This window comes from Sinocyclocheilus grahami, unplaced genomic scaffold (assembly GCF_001515645.1).
Source record: "Sinocyclocheilus grahami isolate Dianchi unplaced genomic scaffold, SAMN03320097.WGS_v1.1 scaffold70.1, whole genome shotgun sequence".
Classification (NCBI taxonomy): domain Eukaryota; kingdom Metazoa; phylum Chordata; class Actinopteri; order Cypriniformes; family Cyprinidae; genus Sinocyclocheilus; species Sinocyclocheilus grahami.
This window is the reverse complement of record NW_015505249.1, coordinates 191406-216587: the sequence shown is the minus strand read 5'-3', so window position 1 is coordinate 216587 and position 25182 is coordinate 191406. Positions and strand designations below refer to the sequence as shown.

At 36.8% G+C, this 25182-nt stretch overlaps 1 protein-coding gene across 1 annotated transcript in view; it reads right to left on the bottom strand.

The window, feature by feature from the left end:
* Positions 1–283: 283 nt before the first annotated feature.
* Positions 284–25182, bottom strand: part of LOC107585380 (olfactomedin-like protein 2A) — a 27643-nt gene continuing 2744 nt past the window's right edge. The window contains exons 2-8 of the mRNA XM_016272385.1: positions 16665–16925; positions 14107–14214; positions 12556–12744; positions 11414–11669; positions 3411–3662; positions 2772–2957; positions 284–1609 (exon numbers count right to left, since the gene is read on the bottom strand). Of these exons, the coding sequence (XP_016127871.1) occupies positions 996–1609; positions 2772–2957; positions 3411–3662; positions 11414–11669; positions 12556–12744; positions 14107–14214; positions 16665–16925 (1866 nt within the window). The 3' untranslated portion in view covers positions 284–995. The remainder of the gene's footprint in view (positions 1610–2771; positions 2958–3410; positions 3663–11413; positions 11670–12555; positions 12745–14106; positions 14215–16664; positions 16926–25182) is intronic.

Below are 25182 nucleotides of genomic sequence, written 5' to 3'. Positions count from 1 at the left end.
TTTGTATTGTTTGATGTTGCTTTATTACAGCCTGCCTGGTTAGGACAGTGTAAATTATGTAAACATTTGTAAGGGCTTTTTAATAGAGATTAAAATTAACTCAAAGTTCTAGAAGCTGTAATTGACCCTTTGCAGAGAGTTTGATTGACAAGTGATCTGCCCAATCATAATGCCGAATCTCCCATTTTTGTCCGACAAACAAATCAGGAGAGTAGATTAACCTCAGTGGACTTGAACTTGAAAAATGGTGTGCATTCTTTCCGTGGTTGAAACAAGATACCTTCTGATGTTCTTTCATGTTTATTTCATGCTATAACTAGTAAAGAGAAAGAGATGATCGGTTCATGTGCCACTTGAACTAAGGCGCTACATGATGTGTGCGTGAGAGCGCAATGGCTTCTCGGACGTAGGAACAGCATCGGGTCTTTGCAAAAGGTCAATTGTGAACACTTTAGAACCTTTCACATGAATCGTATTAGAACTTAATTGGACGTCAGGACAAGTGTTATGTGCAAATACAAAAAACAATCCTGTCCTGTTTTAAGTTGCAAAAAAGAAGGAACATTATACAAATTTTCCAATAAACATGCTTAAAAATGTCAGCGGCATGTGGAAAGAAAGATGAAATTGGTTAACTTTAAGCAATGTGTAATTGTATGCTAATTCAAAATGGTCAAAGTTGATATGGGTCAACCTGTGCACAAGAAACTGGGAGTAGCTTCGCTCCACAGAGTTTAATGCATTGGGAATTTTGACGTGAATCATGTAAGAAGGCCTTTAGATTTCATTCGACGGGATTCTAGATCTGGTATTGAGTTCTAGAGCAGCGGTTATGTAATCCCTTTGTTCTTATATAATCTCAAACAAATGTCTATTAAAATTCATGAGGAGACAATGAACCGTTTCAAGCGAGCACTTGTCAGTGGAACCAATGAGGCAGTTACAATCAGGAAGTGGCTTTTGCTTTGAGTAAATAAGATTGCTAAAGTTTGATTTCATTTATTTTCTTGCTCTACAAAGTTGATGCTGTAGGTGAGCTGGTGTCCATTGTCCCAGGCGTACAGAACCTTCTCTTTCGGGTTGTAATCGACTTGTGTGGTGAAGCCGTATTCGTTAATGAACAGTAAACGTGGTGACGCCTCGGCCCCCGTGAGCGTGTCGTATGCATACGAAACCTCCCCTTCCCGCTGATTGTAAATGTCCACCGCGTACAGGACGCCACATATTATGAAGCAGTTCCCGAACGAATTTCTTCGCAGTCTCGTCCTCCATGTGGTCTCCTTTTTGACAGACAGGTCATTGGGTTCTAGTTTACTGACTACAATGACCTCGGCCTGTCCGTAGTCATCGTCAACAGACGGGTAAATGACCCAAAGTCCGTTCTCGTCCACGGCGAAATCGATATCAGAGTGGCCTTTCCACTTCCAAGGTGTGGTGTCTTCGTAGACGACGTCGTGGAGCTGAGCCCAGGCGGCTACGAACCGTTGCTTGAGGTCGTATTTGATGATGTTCTTTGTGAAGGCACGGTTATAGTAAAACCCTCCTCTGTACACAACATGACCCGTTCCGATCCAGTTATAAGGCAGCTTGTACAGGTTACTCCAACGGCCTGCCAGGAAAAGAAAGAGAAGTGGATAAAATGTGCACAATAACAAACTTTCGTTGGCAAAAGTCAATTTTCTATTGTGTTGGGATTTATAAAGCACAGCTCATGCATAACTAGGGTTGCAAAGGTGTGGAACATTTCCGGTAAATTTCCAAAAATCCCTGGAATATTCAAAAAAATCTTGGAAAGTTTCCAAAATTTCTGGAATGTTTCCGAAATTTACTGGAAATTTTCCACGTTTTTGCAACCCTATGCATAACAAGTCATGTTCAAACCAAGCAGTTTTCTATTGGATACAGTCCATGTCACTCAACTTGAACCCATTGTGAAATCTGCATGGGCAAATGTTTCAGCCTCAAGCAAAACTCCCAGTTGCATAGATTACTATTGGATTACTAACTGGATTTTGCATGCCAAAATTCACAAAACAACAGTAAATGTGACCTCACCCTAACATAAACCCACAAAATGGAGGAATTTTAAATGTAAAAAGTAGATTTTAAATGCAACATAGATAGATAGATAGATTTTGTTTTTTTATTTATCTATCTATCTACAGTGGGGCAAAAAAGTATTTAGTCAGCCACCAATTGTGCAAGTTCTCCCACTTAAAAAGATGAGAGAGGCCAGTAATTTTCATCAAGCTGTTTTTCCAAATATACAAATAAGCAATTTTTTCCCCTATGGTAATCTTGCTTGTTTTGCCAAGCGAGCCATAACTGCTACTGTTGCCCCCTAAAAATTCAGTGTATGACTCCCCTAGCTCTGTCTTAACAGGAAATATTTTTAGAAGTATATTAATACCAGTCTAAACAGGCACACAAACACACACTAAAATCAACTGTAACATCTTCCAAACTCTTTCTCTTGTTCCAGGGCCAGACTCACACACAGACATATTCACTGAGCAGCACACACTCTCAACCACAGACATTGACACCATTCACACTTACAGTTATTCAGAAATCCAAACCTCATCCAAAGAAAATCCCTATCATTGTTTACTAAAAACAATATGAAGACCTTTTAATTCAAAACACTCAGTGTCCTCTGTGAATTGACCTTAGTCACACAAAAGGTATTACCTCAGTTGTCTTTCATAGTGTCTCTAGACAGCTGCATTCAATTAATAATAACAGCATTAAGTATGAATGATCTTACACACCCTGTTTAAAGTTGTCCAAGTTCCGGAACTCCACAAGGTTGTTGCCGTAGTAATAGTTGGTGACATAGATTTTGGAGTCCTTGGTGGTGGGATCCTTCATCCATGCGCCCTCATTTCTCCCGTAACTGTGCTGTTTGACCGGCAGATCAACGGAGGCCAGCGTCCCTTCACAGCTGTGTTCTTTAACTGCCAAAAAAACATCAACAACTGCACCGGGATGCAACCACATCGATTGGATGAAGAATTTTCATTTGCTCATTTTTATTCAGTTTAGTTTTAGTTACATTTACTTTGCATTGTTTCATTTCAGTTTACATTGTTTTTAAACTAATATTTTTTTTGTCTCGGTTTTAGTTTAGGATAACTTTTGTAGTGCTACTTTTTTATTAAATGTCATTCACTGTAAATATACAATCCAATCTCACAGGAAAACATAACTATTTTAGAAGGTGTTGATTGCATATGAATTTTTAGACAATTTTTTGAAAAAATAAGCATGAAGGTCATGCGTAACGGCATAATCAGATCATATGAAAACTTAGGAATGAGATCCTACAAATTCAACCGAATTAGCCATCGATTTAACAAAACATTAAATATTTATGAATTATCATAAGATTGTGTTGAAATCTACCGTACCTGCGATGTATGAGTTGTTGCTGGTGTTGTCCAGCACTAGTGCAATGGTTGGAGCCGGTCGCTCCTCTCTGTATATTGTTCTGCTAGTTGTTGTCGTCCTCTGGGTTGTTGTTGTTGTGGGAGGAGTGGTTGTTGTTATTGTCATGGGTACAGTTGCTGGGGTTGTCTCTGTTGCTAAGGTGTCGGGAAATATGGTACTTTCCTCTTCCTCTACCTCTACCTCAAGCAACGTGTCCGTTTCATCAGGTCTCTCTTCATATGAAACATATAAACAGAGAGTAATTAAAATCACCTCACATTTCACACTTAAATTAAACACTGAAAACAGAAACTGAGCAGCAAACAGTTTCAACATTCATAATAAGAAATGTTTTTTGAGTAGCAAATCAGCATATTAGAATGATTTCTGAAGGATCGTGTGATACTGAAGACTGGAGTATAATGACGCTGAAAATTCAGCATTGCCTCACAAAAATAAATCACATATACTCAAATAGAAAACAGTTATTTTAAATTGTAAAAATATTTTCAAATATCACTGTTTTTTTACTGTATTTTTTTATCAAATAAATGCAGCCTTGGTGAGCATAAGAAACTTCTTACAAAAAAATCTTAATTATTCAAAACTTTTGACCGGTATTGCATATGACTTGGCAAATTCTGAAATAACAGACAAGAGCCAAGCACAGACCTATTTATTTCCTACACCTGCTCTGTGTGGGTACATGAAGTCTCTGGAAACATTGTAATACCAATAAAACTTGTTGACATGTCAAAGTTTGAGTTTTAAATCCGTTTCTACACCAATTACTCAACACTTCCAAGACAAGATGACTTGCATCTAAAAACAAAGTATTTATAAGTTGACGTTCGAGTGAATATTTTGCCAAACTGCTCTCCACAACAGTATGAACACAACTGGTTTCTCATGTTTAGCATATAACACGCTCGATCTCACCAGGGTTGGTCATATTTACTGTGGTAGTGCACCTGCTGGGGTGGCACGGGATTGTGGGAAAGCTATATTTACGAGAGACTGGATTTGATTACTGTACATTAGATCACAGGGTGGGGCAACGAAAATAAATCGCATTTAATAGTAAAAGTAATTTATGTTTATTAGAACATATTTACTGGACTTATGCTTGGTCCGCCGGCTTTTGTATTGGCTTTGCATTCCTGCCAGAACAGATCATACTGAATCTCCATCATAGCTCTGGTATACATCATCTTAAACCAGTCAAACAAATCCAGCCCAATAGCCGAGACACGCTAACAAAGTTAAATAGACCTTAGTCTGAGGAGATGTCATATTCAATTTGACGGTAACAAAGACAAGGCTTCTGAGGTACAGTTTTTTTTAACTGACGAAACCCCCTTTTTTTTTTTTACAATTTTAGTTGACAATAAACATTCAGTGGATATAAAGCATAGGTTATGAAAATTAGAAGTGACCTAAGATCTAAATACAGATAGAGATCCATTTAGCAAATGTTCTGCATTCCCTGGGAATCAAAACCATGACATTGGCATTGCTACAAACATACTCCAATGTTTCGAAAAAGTGCCAAAGAACATTAAATATAAAAAAAATGATAATGATTCAAAAAGGAAGTGTTCCTTACACACTTGTTGACATTCATCAAGTAAGTCAAATAAAAAAAATAGCATCTAATGCTGTGTTACAGTACATTCAGTTTGGAAAGTCAGAAAATACAATTTAACCCACATTGGATTTTTAAATTGCTTAAGACACTGATTAAAATAACAGTTTTTTTTTCTTTCTTGAAATTTTGTAACTTTTTCTCATTTAAGGTCATGAATGTGCATGCAAAGTTTCAACACATAGATGTGTTTTGGAAAGGATATACAAATTTGGTAACATCAGTTCTGTTGGGGTCAGATTAATCCGTGTATCATTCGATCATTCGTTTTTTGATTTAATATTGAAAGTAAAAAAATGAGAAAACGGCTCCTTTGTCGTATTTTCGTTTTTTTTCCAAAACACGAAAAACCAGAATTCAGCTTAAATTTTCGGTTTTCGTTCTTGGGTGGAAAAATTAATAAACAGCTTGAATATTCAATTTCTACATGTGGGCGGAAATTAAACGCCCCTTTCTGCTGATTGGTCAGCCGAAGATCAAACCGTGCCTTCTTCAGTTCTTCCGCAGTATCACGCAGCAGAATAATAGTCCTCCACTGCTGCAGTTGTATGGATTCTTAACGCATTTATTGCAACTATATTTAGTCTTTTTTCATCAAACAAACAGGCTAATGAATAGCTCGACACAACTCATACCTGGGCAGAGTCTAGGCAGGACTTTCTTCTGTGTAGATATAAATTATATTCTTTGCATCAGCTGGCATGGCAGGGTATGATATGACAGCTATCTTAGCCTACCCTGCTCACCCAGCAAGTCTGTTTAAGTAATTCATTCATTCGTTTCAAAATAAATATTTTAAACACTAAGACAAAAAGGAAAGAATAATAAATTGGCTTGGGTATACTGTATATAGGCCTATGTTCACGCAAGAACTGTCATTCTGACTGACAACCGGAGAACAACAGATATTAAATATAGCCTACTGTTAGAGTTATACAATGTAGTCTTGTGTTTTATTAAAATTGATTATAATTGATATGATATCTCAAAAGGATATGCCACAGACCTATTTATTTCCTACACCTGCTCTGTGTGGGTACATGAAGTCTCTGGAAACATTGTAATACCAATAAAACTTGTTGACATGTCAAAGTTTGAGTTTTAAATCCGTTTCTACACCAATTACTCAACACTTCCAAGACAAGATGACTTGCATCTAAAAACAAAGTATTTATAAGTTGACGTTCGAGTGAATATTTTGCCAAACTGCTCTCCACAACAGTATGAACACAACTGGTTTCTCATGTTTAGCATATAACACGCTCGATCTCACCAGGGTTGGTCATATTTACTGTGGTAGTGCACCTGCAAACTTGTTGACATGTCAAAGTTTGAGTTTTAAATCCGTTTCTACACCAATTACTCAACACTTCCAGGACAAGATGACTTGCATCTAAAAACAAAGTATTTATAAGTTGACGTTCGAGTGAATATTTTGCCAAACTGCTCTCCACAACAGTATGAACACAACTGGTTTCTCATGTTTAGCATATAACACGCTCGATCTCACCAGGGTTGGTCATATTTACTGTGGTAGTGCACCTGCTGGGGTGGCACGGGATTGTGGGAAAGCTATATTTACGAGAGACTGGATTTGATTACTGTACATTAGATCACAGGGTGGGGCAACGAAAATAAATCGCATTTAATAGTAAAAGTAATTTATGTTTATTAGAACATATTTACTGGACTTATGCTTGGTCCGCCGGCTTTTGTATTGGCTTTGCATTCCTGCCAGAACAGATCATACTGAATCTCCATCATAGCTCTGGTATACATCATCTTAAACCAGTCAAACAAATCCAGCCCAATAGCCGAGACACGCTAACAAAGTTAAATAGACCTTAGTCTGAGGAGATGTCATATTCAATTTGACGTGAACAAAGACAAGGCTTCTGAGGTACAGTTTGTTTTAACTGACGAAACACACTTTTTTTTTTTTACAATTTTAGTTGACAATAAACATTCAGTGGATATAAAGCATAGGTTATGAAAATTAGAAGTGACCTAAGATCTAAATACAGATAGAGATCCATTTAGCAAATGTTCTGCATTCCCTGGGAATCAAAACCATGACATTGGCATTGCTACAAACATACTCCAATGTTTCGAAAAAGTGCCAAAGAACATTAAATATAAAAAAAATGATAATGATTCAAAAAGGAAGTGTTCCTTACACACTTGTTGACATTCATCAAGTAAGTCAAATAAAAAAAATAGCATCTAATGCTGTGTTACAGTACATTCAGTTTGGAAAGTCAGAAAATACAATTTAACCCACATTGGATTTTTAAATTGCTTAAGACACTGATTAAAATAACTGTTTTTTTTTCTTTCTTGAAATTTTGTAACTTTTTCTCATTTAAGGTCATGAATGTGCATGCAAAGTTTCAACACATAGATGTGTTTTGGAAAGGATATACAAATTTGGTAACATCAGTTCTGTTGGGGTCAGATTAATCCGTGTATCATTCGATCATTCGTTTTTTGATTTAATATTGAAAGTAAAAAAATGAGAAAACGGCTCCTTTGTCGTATTTTCGTTTTTTTTCCAAAACACGAAAAACCAGAATTCAGCTTAAATTTTCGGTTTTCGTTCTTGGGTGGAAAAATTAATAAACAGCTTGAATATTCAATTTCTACATGTGGGCGGAAATTAAACGCCCCTTTCTGCTGATTGGTCAGCCGAAGATCAAACCGTGCCTTCTTCAGTTCTTCCGCAGTATCACGCAGCAGAATAATAGTCCTCCACTGCTGCAGTTGTATGGATTCTTAACGCATTTATTGCAACTATATTTAGTCTTTTTTCATCAAACAAACAGGCTAATGAATAGCTCGACACAACTCATACCTGGGCAGAGTCTAGGCAGGACTTTCTTCTGTGTAGATATAAATTATATTCTTTGCATCAGCTGGCATGGCAGGGTATGATATGACAGCTATCTTAGCCTACCCTGCTCACCCAGCAAGTCTGTTTAAGTAATTCATTCATTCGTTTCAAAATAAATATTTTAAACACTAAGACAAAAAGGAAAGAATAATAAATTGGCTTGGGTATACTGTATATAGGCCTATGTTCACGCAAGAACTGTCATTCTGACTGACAACCGGAGAACAACAGATATTAAATACTGTTTGTTTGATGAGAAAAATATGAAAAGTAGTTGCAATAAAATGGGTTATTAATCCGTACAACTGCAGCAGTGGAGGACTATTATTCTGCTGCATGATACTGTGGAAGAACTGAAGAAGGCACGGTTTGATCTTCGGCTGACCAATCAGCAGAAAGGGGCGTTTAATTCCCGCCCATGTGTAGAAACGAATATTCAAGCTGTTTATTAATTTTTCCACCCAAGAATGAAAAAGCTGAATTCTGGTTTTTCGTTTTTTGGAAAAAAACAAAAACACGAAAAAGGAGCCGTTTTCACATTTTTCTACTTTCAATATTAAATAAAAAAACGAATGATCGAATGATCGAATGATACACGGATTCAGATTGACTCACCATTGGTTTCCATTCAGTGAATCAAAAACCAACACTTTGAAAAACAGCAAAGAGTCCAGTAAACAGAACAGAAACAGAACACCTTTATTGTAGCTTGTTAACGGCTAAAACATGAAACGCATAAGAACTTATCAAATTTAAGACTCAAAATTACCCACAGAGAATTTGCAAAAAGTCTGTGAAATTGAGTTTTCGGTTGTTAGCTTTTTGGATCTCGATTACTGTAGTCTGCTGCTCTGATAAGAGTTTGAAAACCCATTTTACCTTTTTACCAAGGGTTTGAGAACCAGACATAAATCATACAAATGGTGATAAATACTATCTACATTTACACTAAGTGCCTTTCTTTTTGGAGTGTTACAAGCTGATTGTGCATAGATAAGATTGAGTGCTTGCAGTGTTCGGCCAATCGCAATGCACTGGGTCAGCTGGCCAATCAGAGCAGACTGCGCTTGTCGGAAGGAGGGACTTTGTAGAAAACGACGCGTTTGAGAGAGGCGGGGCATAGAGGACCTACAATAATGTACAGTATTTGAAAAAGAATGTGTTTTTTGAACATTAAAGCATGTCAGCATATTCTGTTACACCAAATACACAAAATAATGATCTTTAAAAAAGCATCATATGACCCCTTTAAGCAAACATTTGCAGAGAAGTGCATTAAAACTGTATGTGATCCTATTTTGATAATCATACACCTGCAAATCAAAAGTGTCTTTACACAGCATCTCTAGGACTCTAAGCACTGTTCTTAATTTGACATTTTATCCCCAAATATCTTTTTATATTGTTAAATATCCAACATCCAACTTTAAATGGTATGCAGAATAGAACCTACAGATTTGAAGATTGGCACAGTGGCACATTACTTACAACTCAACCTTATTTTGGGTTTTTATCTGCAAACCAAAACTGCAATGTGAGACGTTTCCAAAGTGCTAGTGTATGGACTAATCTAAGGGCCATTCGTTTACAGTAATTTATGCTTTAATCAGATTCCCTGTGATTGTATCTAACGTGCACCAAAATAGTCAGGACCCAATTTGGGAAGCAGCGATTTGGTTACGCCTATGGCTAACACAAGATTAGATCAGACCGCATTACATGTCACTATAGATGCCATTGATAGGGCTGCTTTCAGAACCCTTATTGTATAATTCAAAGAAGAAGAAAAAACAGTGTTGCCGCAATCACAAATGGCAGAAACCATGGAGTCCGTCAGGCAAGAGGAACCCATCTAGGACTTAAACAGGAAGTGAGGCCGCCTGCCCAAAATGAATAGAAACACTGTTGAATTGGAGACATTTGGCTGTTTTTTGTAGAAACCCTGCAGCCGATATGAATGTCATGCGTGCATCAGAAACTGAAGCTAATTCATTAGTGCATGTCGGCTGTCATTTCAGACTCTAAAGTCACTCTCTGGCTGGCGTCCTACACTAGTATCCTGTTAATGTGAGTGCTGGATCATCAAGTCCCAAGATCCTGAGATCCAGTTTTACTGTGAGATGTTCATTATGTGAGACTTCAGTGTGTGTGTACTCGGCTATAGTTCAGGGCCAAAAATATCCCAAAAGAGACAGAAATCCAAAAAACTTCCCTTTGAGGACATTCAAGGACTTCCTCAATTGGGAAACTGAATCAAAATAACTTAATTTGAAACCGTAGATGCAGTTGTTTTGGTGATCAGGTCCAGTTTTATTTTAGGGTTAGAATTAGCACTGGTAATATTTATAATTAGCTTTTTATAAAAAAATCAACACACATCAAGGGTATTAAATAGCAAAGTGTATATGTGTGTGTAATGTGTAATATTTCAAGTTTCTTCAGCTCATCTGGCAGATTTGCGTGTGGAAAAGTGTCTATGTTTTGTGGGTATTATGAAAGCTTATGGAACTATGGAAGCTTATTTCCATCTTGGAATAAAAGTGTAAAAAAAAATTCTCACAATTGCGAGGTAATATCTCACAATTCTGACATTTTTCTGAGAATTATGATCTTGCAATACAGACTTTTTTCCTTAACATCTCATAATTTTAATCTGAATTCTAACTTTACATCTCACAATTATGTTTTTCTTTTATTTCCACCACAGAATAAAAAAATACAAATATAATTGTGGCTTTTTATCTCATAATTCAGACTTTTCTTCTCAGACTTGCAGGTTTATGTCTTACACTTCTTTATAATTTATATATAAATAAAAACAATGAATTGTGAGATATAAACTATAAGAATTGCAAGGAAAAAAATGTCTGAATTTTGAGACAAAAGGTTATTCTGTGGTGGAAATAAGCTTCCATATGATACAGACAGTTCATTTCACAATTTATTCTGCTCTGAACTATATACTTACATTTGATAACAAATGGGCAGGTTTGTGTGTGTGTGTGTGTGTGTGCACGAGTCCCCATATTAATAATTGTATGCCAGACCAGATCCTTGTCATACTACCAGAAAACTTTCGCATTTTCAACAGATGAAGTGGTTTATTGTCTGTTAGTTTATTGTCTATTACTTTATTGACTGTGTGGATATGAATGTGTGCACATGTGCTTTGGGTTATGAGAGTGTGTCTGTGCTAATATCGAATTAAGTGTGTCTGGATTGGCGTGGATACAAGCAGCTGTGCTTCTGGGGAACACAAAGGAAACAAGTTTGTCTTTATAAGAATGTGTGTTTCTGGGTGTGTGACATGTTTAAACTTTTGTGGGCAAAACTGGTGAACATCTGTCCCCACAAACTGACTAAATCTGCTAGTATCTCAAAGAATTATAATGTATTTAATAAATGGCGGTTCGGTTTGTATATATAGAAAATAATTGGCTGTGTCTTACCTTTTTGGTTGCCTGTCTCATCAGTTTTGGTGGCTTTATAGTATGTGATTCCTCGGATAAGTCCTGGCTGGTTCTGTGAAGGTTTGGTTTTACTGGGCAGTTCTGTTTGCTCTGGTTTACCAGGTTTGTTTGGTTTTGCGGTCTCTTTCTTCGGCTTGGCTGGCTTTTCCTTCACTGACTTTGGTGGAGGTTTCCCTTTTTCTGGTTTCTTTGCTGGAAACTTTGAAGCATTTTTGATATTTGTCCCAAGTGTGTCCTACAAACATAACACATGTCTAGCTCAACAGATGTTAGAGATCTCATCCTGAAAACTCCGTGAACACTTACATATACTGTATGTAATCATATACGGAGTGTCCATTTTCACTAAATGCAAATAGCCTGCCTTATTGGCAGAGGGCATTTACACTAGTTCCGCCCACCAACGTGTGATTGGGGTACTCAACACTACAAAATATGGCCATCAAACCTCAGCTCCAGTGGCGTAGATGTTAAATCACGTACCGTAGTCTTTTTGACGCGATCGACTCGGGTTCAAATCCATCTTTTGCCAAACTATTTTTTCTCCCTTTTCAAATCTCATATCACACATCGCAATAAAAAATATATATTTTCAGTAAAAATGAAGGAAGTAATCAAAAAGTTGAAAAAAAAGTATCGGGAAGGCTTTATTCTCACCAAAAAGGTGGCATGCATTTAATAATTTGAATTAACATTATAATTTACACTCAGTACGTTATTATTGCATACTGTACTACAATAATGAGGTGCAAATAATTGCCTCTATTCACAATAAGTAGTATAAATAGACTGCTATTTTAACATAGTGTAAATAGAATCTATAGCTATTTGCACTTAGTGTAAATAGAATCCATCGCTATTTGCTCTTAGTGTAAATAGCATTTAATTACAGTTAGTGTAAATAGCCTCTATCGCTAGTTGGCCGCTGCCAGTTATATAAGTATGTCTCATTTTACAAATGCACACAGTATGCATATTTTCTATATACTACCAGAGCATATTCTGCAGTGAGCTCAAATTTGATTTCCTGCATAGCAAATGAACTAGAACAATAATGTTTATCTTTTTAACATAATCTATTCAAATGGCTAAAGTCAGAGATGAAAGGTCACGACCCTTACCTGAACTTTGCTTTTAGGGCCCGAGGCGGTGGAGTCTTTCTGCAGCAGCTGAAGGCCCAGATTGGACAGCTCTTTCTTTATGCTCATCATGATGTCAGAATGGTTCTCATACTGCCGTAGCTGATTGGTCAGAGTCGCCACACTGTCTCTCACAAAGTCATTCTCCCGAGAGAGGTTCATCTTTATCATCTGGGTGAGATGCACAGCTTTAAATCACACAATTGCCCTAAATATATTTGTACAAACAAATGCACCCACGAGGGGAAGTCATGGCCTAATGGTTAGAGAGTCGGACTCATAACCCAAAGGTTGTGGGTTTGAGTCTTGTACCGGCAGGAATTGTAGGTGTCTGCATAAAACTTAAATGTTCATCTTTCAATTCAACTTTTTACTCAAATTGTTATGCTGATAATACAATGTAATACACTACCATTGAAAAGTTTGGGGTCTTTGAGGTTTTTTTATGTTTTTTTCATCTTATGCTCACCAAGGCTGCATTTATTTGATCAAAAATACAGTAAGAACAGTAATATTGTGAAAACGTGGCCACATGTCACGTCACTTATTATCTAAATATATTTGTATAATTAAATGCATCTGCATAAAACTTAAATGTTCATATTTCAATTCAACTTTTTACCCAAATTGTTATGCTGATAATACAATGTAATACACTACCATTGAAAAGTTTGGGGTCTTTGAGGTTTTTTTTATGTTTTTTTCATCTTATGCTTACCAAGGCTGCATTTATTTGATCAAAAATACAGTAAGAACAGTAATATTGTGAAAACGTATGGCAATTTAAAGTAATTGTTTTCTATTGTAATATATCCTAAAATGTAATTTATTCCTGTGATGCAAAGCTGAATTTTCAGCATCATTACTCCAGTCTTCAGTGTCACATGATCCTTCAGAAATCATTCTAATATGCTGATTTGCTGCTTTTTAAGGAAAATTTTATACAAATGATGATAATGTGATACATTTTGTTTCAGGATTCTGAAAGAACAGCATTTATTTGAAATAACATCTTTTGTGACATTATAAATGTCTTTACTTTCTTTACTTTGACTTTTGGACTATTTAATGCCTTCTTTCTGAATAAAACTATTAATTTCTTTCATAAACAAAATTATCTTACTAATCCCAGAAATGCAAAACAGAAGCATTTTCACTATTGGTCTTAGACTATATAACTAAGGCATTTGATAATGACCCACATTGTACATGCAGTAAATCTTTCGCGGTGCAGATTTCTAGCCCAGCTTTACCCGATAATGAGCTCAATTTAATTGGAAATAAAAACAGAGTGCATAAGTGTGACTATTACATGACTGTGGTTTTGTCCTTTGGACATTTCCTCTCTCTGTCCTGCTCTTTCTTACACGCACATTATTTTCCCATCCCTCAAGCCAAAGTGGAGAGGTATAACGGATAATAACTTTAGCCAGAGCATTGTGGGTAGCTACAGAGTCCAGTTAAATCCAGCCACGGCTTATTAATGTTCACATGTGTATGTTCACACGCACTCAGTAGTACTATCACACTCACCTCCTCTAGGTTATTCATTTGAGACACCACCTTATTGATGTACGAGTGAACTTTGAGAAGGTCCATACTGAAGAGAGTACCTTCCAGAAGGTCCACCATGGACTGCAGCTGCACACAAAGAAACAGACTTTCAAACATGGAAACTTGGTTTTGGAGGTTAACTAAACAGCATGGATTTCATGAATTGGCAATAATGTTAGCAGTTTGTCATGTCAATGATTCACAATAGTGATTAATATATTGCTACAAAAAAAATAAAGGTTCTTTATTGGCATTGATGGCTCCATGAAGAACCTTTAACATCCAAGGAAACTTTTCATTCCAAAAAGGTTCTTTTTAGTGGAAACCTGTGGAAAGATGTCCTTCGTTGTAAGAAAAAAATGGTTCCTTTAGGAACTGTTCACTGAAAGGTTCTTTGAAGAACCAAAAATGGTTTGTCTATGGCATCGCTGCGAAACCCCCCTTTTAAAACCTTCCCAGCTAACAAAATATGTTCAATTAATGTTTTGCTAACGTTATTTCTGAATGTTCTCTGAATGTTCAAAATGTTTTAAAAACTTTTTCTTGGTTATATATGAACATTAAGTAAACATTCCATTTGATCATTTTTCAAACATTAAGGGAATGTTACTTTTGGATGTTCTCTCAACATTCTAAAACAAGAAGTTACATTTAAAAACCGTTAGTCAAACGTTTCAGGAAAAAAAGTTCCATTAATGATTTATAAATAACTTTTAACAAACATTCTATCATTGTTACTGAAGAACATTGGTTTATGGCTTTGAGAGAACCTTGGCAAAACTTTAGCCAAAGTTATGAGAATGTTCTCTGTTAGCTGGGTTTATTTAAAAAAAAAACTAGTTTGGATTTAAACTGGGTAACACTTTACTTGAAGGGGTGTGCATAAGACTGCTGTTTTTTAAACAGGAAAAAGATACAAAAGGAGAGCAATTTCCTCATATGCTTATTGTTGACGCGTGCTGCAGAGAGTTCAGTCGTGTAACAGTTTGCCTGTCATGGTTATTTACGGCTTCATGTGGCATCAACAGATATGAAGAAACTGCAGCAAAGTCAAAACAGAGCCACATGTTTGGAGCTAAACAGCACAAGATCAGCAAATGTTTGAGGTGCAAATATATTAAAACCATTGTGTTTAAATACTGTCTAAAGGTTGCTGAATGGTTTTGAGGCCTTTAGCAGAACCAAATCTGGCAGGATTGTCATGTGGCTCTGTGTGTGTGTTTATTGTGGAGATATCGACTGGAATGCTCAGACAGATGGACAAAAAAGAAAAAAGATGGAAAGAGTGAACCAGACAGGAATGGTGTAGAGGAAAGAGGACAGGTGCTATAAAAACACACTTGCACACATGTGTGCCGCATACATGAATTCTGCCATCCAACATTCTCTAGTGAATAAGTGTGCTGTTAACCTAAAAAAGAGCAATCCCTTTCCTGCTTCTCTTCAAGTTATGTCACAGTTGTGCATCAGTAGCATTTCAGTAATGTCCAAACACATTACCCAGGTAATAATAATATATTCTAAGTATGTTTTAATAATGTTAGCTGGGTGCTTTGAAAGTGCATAGTGATTTTTGTTCACATTAAAGGGTTAGTTCACCCAAAAATGAAAATTGAAAATTTGTTTTACTCATCCTCGAAGCATGCTAGGTGTATATGACTTTTTTTCTTTCAGACGAATCCAGTCGGAGTTATATCACTACAGAAGGCCTTTATTCACGTGTGAGGAGCCGTGTGAGGCACGTTTTATTATGGATGCGCGCGCTTTATTTGACGACTTGTAGACTGTTCAACTGCAACACCCACTGACTGCAATGATAGAGCTTGGAATAGCCAGAACAATTTTTTATATAATTCCAACTGGATTCGTCTGAAAGAAGAAAGGATGCTTCGAGGGTGAGTAAAACGCAAGCTAATTTTCATTTTTGGGTGAACTAACCCTTTAAGTTATGAAAACTTTGCTGAATGTACAAAACATCAATTTTTTTCTTTTTTTTTTATATTTTACCTTTCTTTTTTCTTGGTTATGTGAACATTAAGGGAGCATTCCATTTTATTATTTTGTTAATGTTACCTTTGAATGTTTTCTGGATGTTATGAAAACGCAGTAACATAGGACATAGGAATGTCCAACTAAATTATATTGCATACGTTTTAGAAAAAACATTCCAACGATTTAGGTTTCTAAAGACTAAAGATAACTTTGAAAGAGCGTTAAAGATTGTTAAAATGCAATGCAAACATGTACAATAACAGATTTAAGTTATACAGCAGAGCATCGTTAATGCAGAATTTGATTAATAGACCAATAATGTTTAAATGAGTCAAAATTGCTTAAGATAAAAACTATCAAACTATAAAATGGTATATTTTTTTCTTGCTTATACCATTTTCAAATGACTGATGTTTATTCCTTAAACAAGAACAAACAATTTGCCAGTAGGGCATGAAAGAACCTAAACTATGGTTATCATGCAAGAACTGTGGTACATTTGAATAAGATTTGTGTTTTAAAAGTAAAAAGTGAACATGGCCTACCTTCAGCAGTTCTGGCGCCTGTTTCTTGAGTTTTTCCATCTTCCATTCGTTCTCGCAGGGGTTGAGAGAGGAGGGCGGAGCCGTGCAGGAACATTTACAGTCGGCTCCGGAACTCACCGTCTCCACCGTGTAAAAATCCTCCACACGCACACTTCCTGTCCGCAAGCGAGCGCATGCGTCCCGGGTCAAAGGCCGCATGATGCACTTACAGCGGCAGTCGGATCCCTCTGATGTCATGCGGACTTGTTCCTCCCCGAAGATCTGAAAGGGAAATAGATAGAAAGCGAAGGAAATTTCATCATGACCTACTTCAGTGTCACTTCCGTCAAAACTTTACACACTTTAGTTCTCTGTAGAGACATGCAACATTAAAATGTCCTAATTCAATACAGGTCAGTCTCAATTTAACCTGAGACTTGCGTTTATTGATCATTGCTTTTAACTGCTGTCTTCCTGACATCAGATATGAAAGTTTGAGGTCAAGAGGTCATCAGTGCCACACAACAGAATTCAGCCACAGTGACCTACGACCTCTCCTCCTTCCCAGCTCCACGTGTCCATCATTACTCAATTACTAAAATGTCATCAGTGTCAAGTCATATGGTGAATTTAACTATATAAAACCCAAATCCTAAAACACAGAATTTTTTCTCAACCTTTCAGCTTCAACAGGCCAGCGTAAAATCAACAAGGTCGGTGTTAACAAGAGTAAATCAGTCACAAGAGCTGTAGAATACACCATCTTTAAGGTTACAGAGTTACCGTTCATCTGTCTTCTAGGCCATTATTGTCAAAGGACTGAGTGGAAAACAAGCAGATGGTTTCAACAGTGACCTTTGACCTCAGAGAACAGAAAGCTGGATCATACAGAGTGTGTCCTAACTCAGATCGGTTTAGATAATTTGCAAGTTTAAAAGCACTAAGTCAAATTCTTTCAGGTATGTATATGTGTGTGTGTGTGTGTGTGTGAGAGTGTGTGAGAAGGTTTAACATCTTGGCTTACTTATATCCTCTTCAGCAATTCTGAGATCTTCTCAAAAAACAAATGGAAACACATACATCATCACACCCTGCCAGCTTTGGTAATTTAAAGCGTGAGAAAGATCTTATTGCGTGATCTGCAAATCTGATAATGTGTTTATGAAGGGCATGTGGGTGATTTATGAGCTAACTGTCTGAACATGTTTTATACTCTATTGCCCCACAATTCTATGCGTGTTTGGCTCTTTCTGAGGGATCAGTTTATTGACATACATGCAAATTTATTTAGAATATAATCAGCCAATGTCATGTCACCAATGGATGTACCGTCACCCTTTCCCAGCTATTATCTGGCATGTTTAGGATAGCAACCGAAGTCCAAACAAACAGAGGGCAAGTGTCAGCTGTGTTGTGCTAAAATAAGCGAATCCACTCTGATTTCCTCAGCAGGGATGCATTTCTTCCACTGAGATGCTGGCAGCATGACAAATCCCTGAGAATGATTTGCTATGTTGATAAAACTACTGAATATTGTAGTATTATTGTTATTTACACTATATAAGCATTCTGACAGCACAATAAAAGTAGCATAGCAGTCTAAATGCACTCTATTAAAAGTCTTATGGAGTCATACAGCTTTGTGTGAGGAACAAATCCAATTAATGTTATTATTGACTGAAAACAATGCAAACGGTAATACTGTAAAATTTAAAATAACTATTTTCTATTTGAATATGTTTTAAAATGAAATTTATTTCTGACGCAAAGCTGAATTTTCAGCATCATTACTCCAGTCTTCAGTGTCACATGATCCTTCAGAAATCATTTTAATATGCTGATTTGCTGCTCAAGATACATTTGCTATTAATATCATTAAAAACTGCCAATTATTTTTGTGAAAACCATTATACTTTTTTTTTCAGGATTCTTTAATGAATAGAAAGTTCAAAAGAACAGCATTTACTTGAAATAGATATCATTTGGAACATTAAATGTCTTAACTGTCACTTTTGATCAATTTTATGCATCCTTTTATGCAGAACACAAATATTAATATCTTTAAAAAAAATCTTATTGACTCCAAACTTCTATTCTGTCCATGCTGAATTATTAGTTCCATCTCTCTTTGTTGCCCCATATCAGCTGTGGCAGTGACCACAAGGACTAACCGCCCATCACAGGTGCAGAATGATGATCAACACTGATCAGCAGAGCCAGACGTTCTGTGCTTCATCTATATAAATACACAAACTCTGATTCACACAGCAGCTGATATAACAACTGTGAGAACTCTGAAATGTAAACTTCACAAGGAGAGGACAGATAAAAGTGGAAGAACATGAGTAATCCTTCTTATAGGTCAAATCCTCTGTAATCCCATGCGAGGAACCGGACTGGCTTTTTGGCCATCCACTTTCTACTCAGGTAATTAGTCATTTAGCTATATACAGTATCAATCTTTGATGTACTGCCAGGAATGAAGAAAAAAACAGAAGCATGTGAATTTTTCTCTCAAGACCTCCACTATCCATCACTAGTTCATACAGTCTTCCTCCTCTCGTTCCTACCCCTCCTCTATCACCCCTTGGGACTTCTTAAATTGGACTGACCCACTTTTAAGTGCAATTTGTTAAAGAAATAGTTCATCCAAAAATGAAAATAGTTCATCCAAAAAATGAAACAAATCCATCAAAGAGGTTTTTAACTTCAAACCATTACTTCCCACTAAAATATGAGTCCTTTATCCATAATACTGCTTTCTCCAGTAAAAAAAAAAAAAAAAAGTTGTCTCGTCTGAATCAGGGGAGAAATATGCTCAGATCAAGCACTGTTTACAAGTGAAAACAGTCCAAAACATCTTAATGATAGATTTGTTTCTTCCAAATGCACAGCTTTTCAATAAAACATTAATTGATGGACTGGAGTTGTGTGGATTACTTGTGGATTATTGTGATGTTTTTATCAGCTGTTTGGACTCTCATTGACGGCACCCATTCACTGCAGAGGATCCATCGGTGAGCAACTCATGTAATGCTACATTTTTCCAAATCGGAAGAAGAAACAAACCCATCTACATTTTGGATGGCCTGAAGGTGAGAAAATTTCTAGCAAAAATTTTGGGTGAACTGTTCCTTTAAGGAATGCACAAATATTACTATTGCTTACACTTAAGTTATGAGCCATATCTAGAGACCAGAATATAACAGACTTGACCAGTCAGCAACCACCTACAACACTGTGCTGAAAAAAAACGGATCCATTGGTGAGCAACTCATGTAATGCTACATTTTTCCAAATCGGAAGAAGAAACAAACCCATCTACATTTTGGATGGCCTGAAGGTGAGAAAATTTCTAGCAAAAATTTTGGGTGAACTGTTCCTTTAAGGAATGCACAAATATTACTATTGCTTACACTTAAGTTATGAGCCATATCTAGAGACCAGAATATAACAGACTTGACCAGTCAGCAACCACCTACAACACTGTGCTGAAAAAAAACACATCATTCTAGTAACCATATAACAATGCCTTAGCAATATCCTAGTATCACGGCATTGGGCTTTGCATGTGAAAATGTAAAAAAAAAAGTTTTCCTCTCTGTCTTAGAGTAAAAACACTGACATTTTTCAACGGACTATCATTCTCTTATAGATTGTTTTCTCATGCTCACCACAGGTAACAATTTAGTGGAATGGATGAAACAAAAAATAAATCCGACAAGAGTGAGGATTGGGGCCCCTGTCATTCTCTCCAGTGAGCCGTGACCTGTGATAAGTGCGGCTCCTGATGCATCATGACGTCTCCGTGTCGTTTTCTCATGTGCAGTTTTATTCTTGGGAAATCAACCGTTTTAGCCGGAGTGACTCGCCGCTCACACATCAGCCTTTCATCTGTCCGCCACAGCTGGAGGGCTTAAAGAAAAGCTTCCAATGAAGTGGTAAACACTTCTTGTTAGGTGCATTGTGAACAATTGGGGTGAAAAACTTCAAGAACTGTGCTATAAAATAATAGGAGTTTCAGTAGAAACATCTGACACAAAGCTGATACTAAAATAAAACACAAAGGATAGAAATTAGAGCAAATATTAGCTTTTTTGGCAATATTGGAAGTTAATTAAATCAGAGCTTATTTTTTCCAGTTTAAACAAACATTTTCTAAACCAGGCAGGTCACAAATGTATTATTAAAATAGCTTGATGCCTCATTTTAGAGGGGCTATCTTATACTATTTTAAGGCAACAGACAAAATGGTATTTGTTATACCAGCTATCAGTATTGTAGAAAACTCTTCAGGCAAAAATGAACAGATACTTGATGCACTATGTACGGTGGCCGAGAAGGGCAGAACAAATCACAATTCTGAAAACAAAAGAACAAATTACAAACGCAAATGCAAGTCTAAAAAACAAAATAACAAGTCAGAAAACACAACGACAAATCTGAAAACAAATTAACAAGTCAGAAAACACAACGACAATTCAGACAAACCGGAAAAGGTAGGTTTAGTTTGAGACAGTGCCATTGGTTTGGGATTACTCACCGCTGACTGGACGAGACATCTGTGAATCAACGTATACAGGAAAGCCACTTTTAACTAAATGTAAATATACACTCCGTATATTTTATTCCAGAGTAAGGGCAATTCATACAATACATTTAAACTGAGCTACTTTAATACCATCTCCGAACTTTCTACCACGACTCTGCTGCTCTTCGGCTGGTTCTTCCCTGTATACGTTGATTCACAGATGTCTCGTCCAGTCAGCAGTGAGTAATCCCAAACCAATGGCACGGTCTCAAACTATACCCACCTTTTCCGGTTTGTCTGATTTGTCCTTGTGTTTTCTTTGTTTTCAGATTTGTCGTTGTGTTTTCTGACTTGTTATTTTGTTTTCGAATTTGTCATTGTGTTTTCTGACTTGTTATAATGTTTTCTGAATTGTTGTTGTGCTTTCTGAATTGTTATTTTGTTTTTTAGACTTGCATTTGCGTTTGTAATTTGTTATTTTGTTTTCAGAATTGTGATTTGTTCTGCACTTCTCGGTCACCGTACTTATGTCATTATTTTAAACTTCAGTTGCAAATACGTAAATTAGAATAGGAAATTTCAGCATTAGAATAGGTTAACAGTTGATCATAGAATCCCCCATCTGGAATTTTTCCTGTTTGTAACTACAGATTTTATTTTTATGTGCATATAAGTAGAAATAATTCAAAACCATACTTCCTTATGTCAGTTTGTAAACAACAATGTATTTTACTTCTTACTACTTTACTTTTGAATCTATTCTGATAGACAGTGGCTGGAGTTTCAGATGTTCATTTAGATTTGTTTCGTGGTCGTAGGTTTGTCTCAGAGAGAGGCTCCTCAAGGATGCTGCAGCATGTGGAGCACATGGACAGAGTCTATAACATCCCGCCACCACAGGGGCGCAAAATTGAACCTGAGAGAACTGCTGATGTCATCTTACTGCCGGCAACACCGAAGTTAAGGTATGACCATTAAAAAATCCATAAGTTTCTTGTATTAAATTGTTCATCAAATGTTCGGTGGTTGTGGTCCAGCATATATTCCAGTGGAGACCAGACAGGCCATTAATGTATTGAAAATATATTACTAAATAAAACCTGTCTTCATAATTTCTCTTTTCTCTCTTTTCATAGATGGAAGGGTGTGCGAGTGTTCATCTCTTCTACGTTCAGGGACATGCATGTGGAGAGGGATGTTCTTGTGCGTAGCGTGTTTCCCGAGCTCAGGAGACGAGCTGCTCTGCACTACCTCTACCTGCAGGAAGTGGAGCTGCGCTGGGGCGTCACAGAGGAGGAGTCTAACCGTGCTGTGGAGCTCTGTCTGTCGGAGGTCTGCCGCAGCCAGCTGCTGCTCGGGATTCTGGGAGAGAGATACGGCCTTGTGCCGCCCTGCCCCACCCTACCTGAGCTTCCTCAATACAGCTGGGTAATTACATTTATTTGTCTGATAGATGCTTTATCAAAAGTGTGATAGAAGTGATGAGTCACGTACAATCTTGCTGCACAGCATGTAGTTTAATGTTCACCACAGTTAAAATTTGACTAGAAACTTGTAAGCTAGATAAGAGAATCGAGGTAAAAAGTATAAGTACACTACCGTTCAGAAGTTTGGGGCCAGTAAGATTTTTTTTCAAAGACACTAATGAGCAATTCCATGCAAATGCCAACCTTACCATGAAAACCTTTTTTTTTTACCGAAAGAACAAAACCCTATTTCTAAATTGTGCATTTAGGGCTGTATTTTACTGCATTAATTTGCTTTAATAGAAATTTGAAGGGAATCGCCATGTCTATCCACCTCAAATAAGGTGTGCACCGAAAGTAAAATTACATTTTCATCCTACTGTATTTCATGTTTTCTAAAGAGAGATCAAAGGCCACCCATTTTTTAATTCATGTCAACAGTAAGCATTTTGTAGAAAGATGGAGACCTGTCTGAAAAAAAAACCACCCACTTTGTCCTAACAACAGTGATTTTTGAATGTATACGCTTTGCTTCGGTGCTCTGTCATGTCTGTAACAATTTAAATTGTGCAGTGTTGTCAGCTTCATTGATTATTATGGAAGTTTTCGCTCAGTTAATATGTTGGCGGTGCTGAGTTTCAGTGATTATAATAGGAACGCTCTTTTTGTATATATCACATTTGTCATGCTGCTAACTGCAAGTTTCTGCATTGACAACCTTATTTAAATGGTGTATTGAATTTATACTAAACTATAATAGACTATAATAGTAATAAATAAACTATAATAGTAATAATAATAATAATAATAATAATAATAATAACAATAATAGTACACATTTGTTACTGCAGAGTTTCATGCAATGCTCTTAATAAAAGTTATCTTTTGAGGCTGCTCATTTGTCAACTATGGTATTGATTTAGTATACTGATTCAATACAGATTCTGGTATCGTACCGAAGCCAAAAATGTGCTATTGAGCCATCCCTAATATGACACGGGTTTGGGCTCCTTGTCCTGAAGTTTTGTGAATTGTTTTCATTCTTCACTCTGCCAGCTGAACTCTGTGCCTGATGGGTTATCCAGCACTGAAATGGAGATTCGACAGTTTCAAGCTCTGTATCCAGACTCTGCCCAGAGCCGCATGTTCTTCTACTTCAGATCACCTCGTCTCACCAGGTATACATTCATTTATTATTTGTCAGCTGATCACATTCATTTTGTCTCTGTAGTTGACAGCAGCATAAAATGAAATAATGGAAAACACAATATCAACTGCAAGCTGATGTTTCTGAGGCTCTGTGATTTACATTAGATACAGTATGTCACATTATCTACATTTCATGTGTTTGTGTTTAGTTCGGTGCCAGTGGCATGGAGGACAGACTTTGTGGCAGAATCCAAAGAAGCTGAAGCTAAAATGAACAGCCTGAAAACATGGATCCGGAACAATGACTTCAAAGTGGCAGAAAAGTGAGTTCAGTATATTTGTTTTGTCAGCACAGTGAGTATTTATGTGTTTATTTTTTCACTGCTTCATATTCTTTTAGTTATCCCTGTGAATGGGGTGGGGTGGTGGATGGAACGCCCTATCTGAAAGGCCTGGAGGACTTTGGGAAGGCGGCGCTGGTGGATATCTGGGAAGCCATACAGCAGCTCTTTGTGAAGGTCAGACTTGGAGTTCCACTTTTTGGGGGCCACTCAGTCAAGGATAAATAAATATGAGTATGCAATTTAATAAAAAAATGGCTAAATTGAAAATATAGTATTCATTTTAATTCAGTACTTCCATATTTTCAGTTTGCTAGTTTAATTTACATTATATTTTCTGTTAGATTGTTAATTTATTTCAGTGTTTTTATTAAATTATATTTGCATTTAAAATTGTTTATTCTATTCATATCAATGTATTTAACATAATTTCCTTTCTTGTTTTTTAGGAGACAGATGAAGATGTGGCCTCAGAGATTAAGGAACAGGAAGTGCATCAGGATGCCCAACAGCGGCAGTTTCACGGCAGGGCAAAGCTTATTTCTATGGCAACAGCAAAAGTTCAAGAATGTCAGCAAAAAGGAGGAGTTCTGATGGTTGAAGGAAATCCTGGAGAGGGCAAAACTGTGTTCATGGTATTTATACATTGAATAAATAACCATCGTTCTTCATATATTAATTTTTCTGAACACTGACGTTAATCTGAATATCTCTCTGTGTCTTCTGTTTATTAAGGCTGCCCTGGCCCAGGCACTCAAAACCTCTGTCAAAAACAAGAAAGCCCCTCTGTGTGATGTCATATCCTATTCCACAGATGCTAGCCAGTCAGCTTGCAGTATTGTGCAGCTTCTTCGCTGTCTTGTTCAATGGCTGAGGAAAAGAAAAGACGATGTGGAGTTGCCTCCAAACACATATTATAAGTAAGGAAGTATCTGATGTAACATGCATCATCATTTCAGAAAACTAATTTCATAATTATTCTCTTATTGCATCACAGAGACTTGTTGTCTGAGTTCCACTTGAACTTGAATGAGTTTAACAAAAAGAAGCCA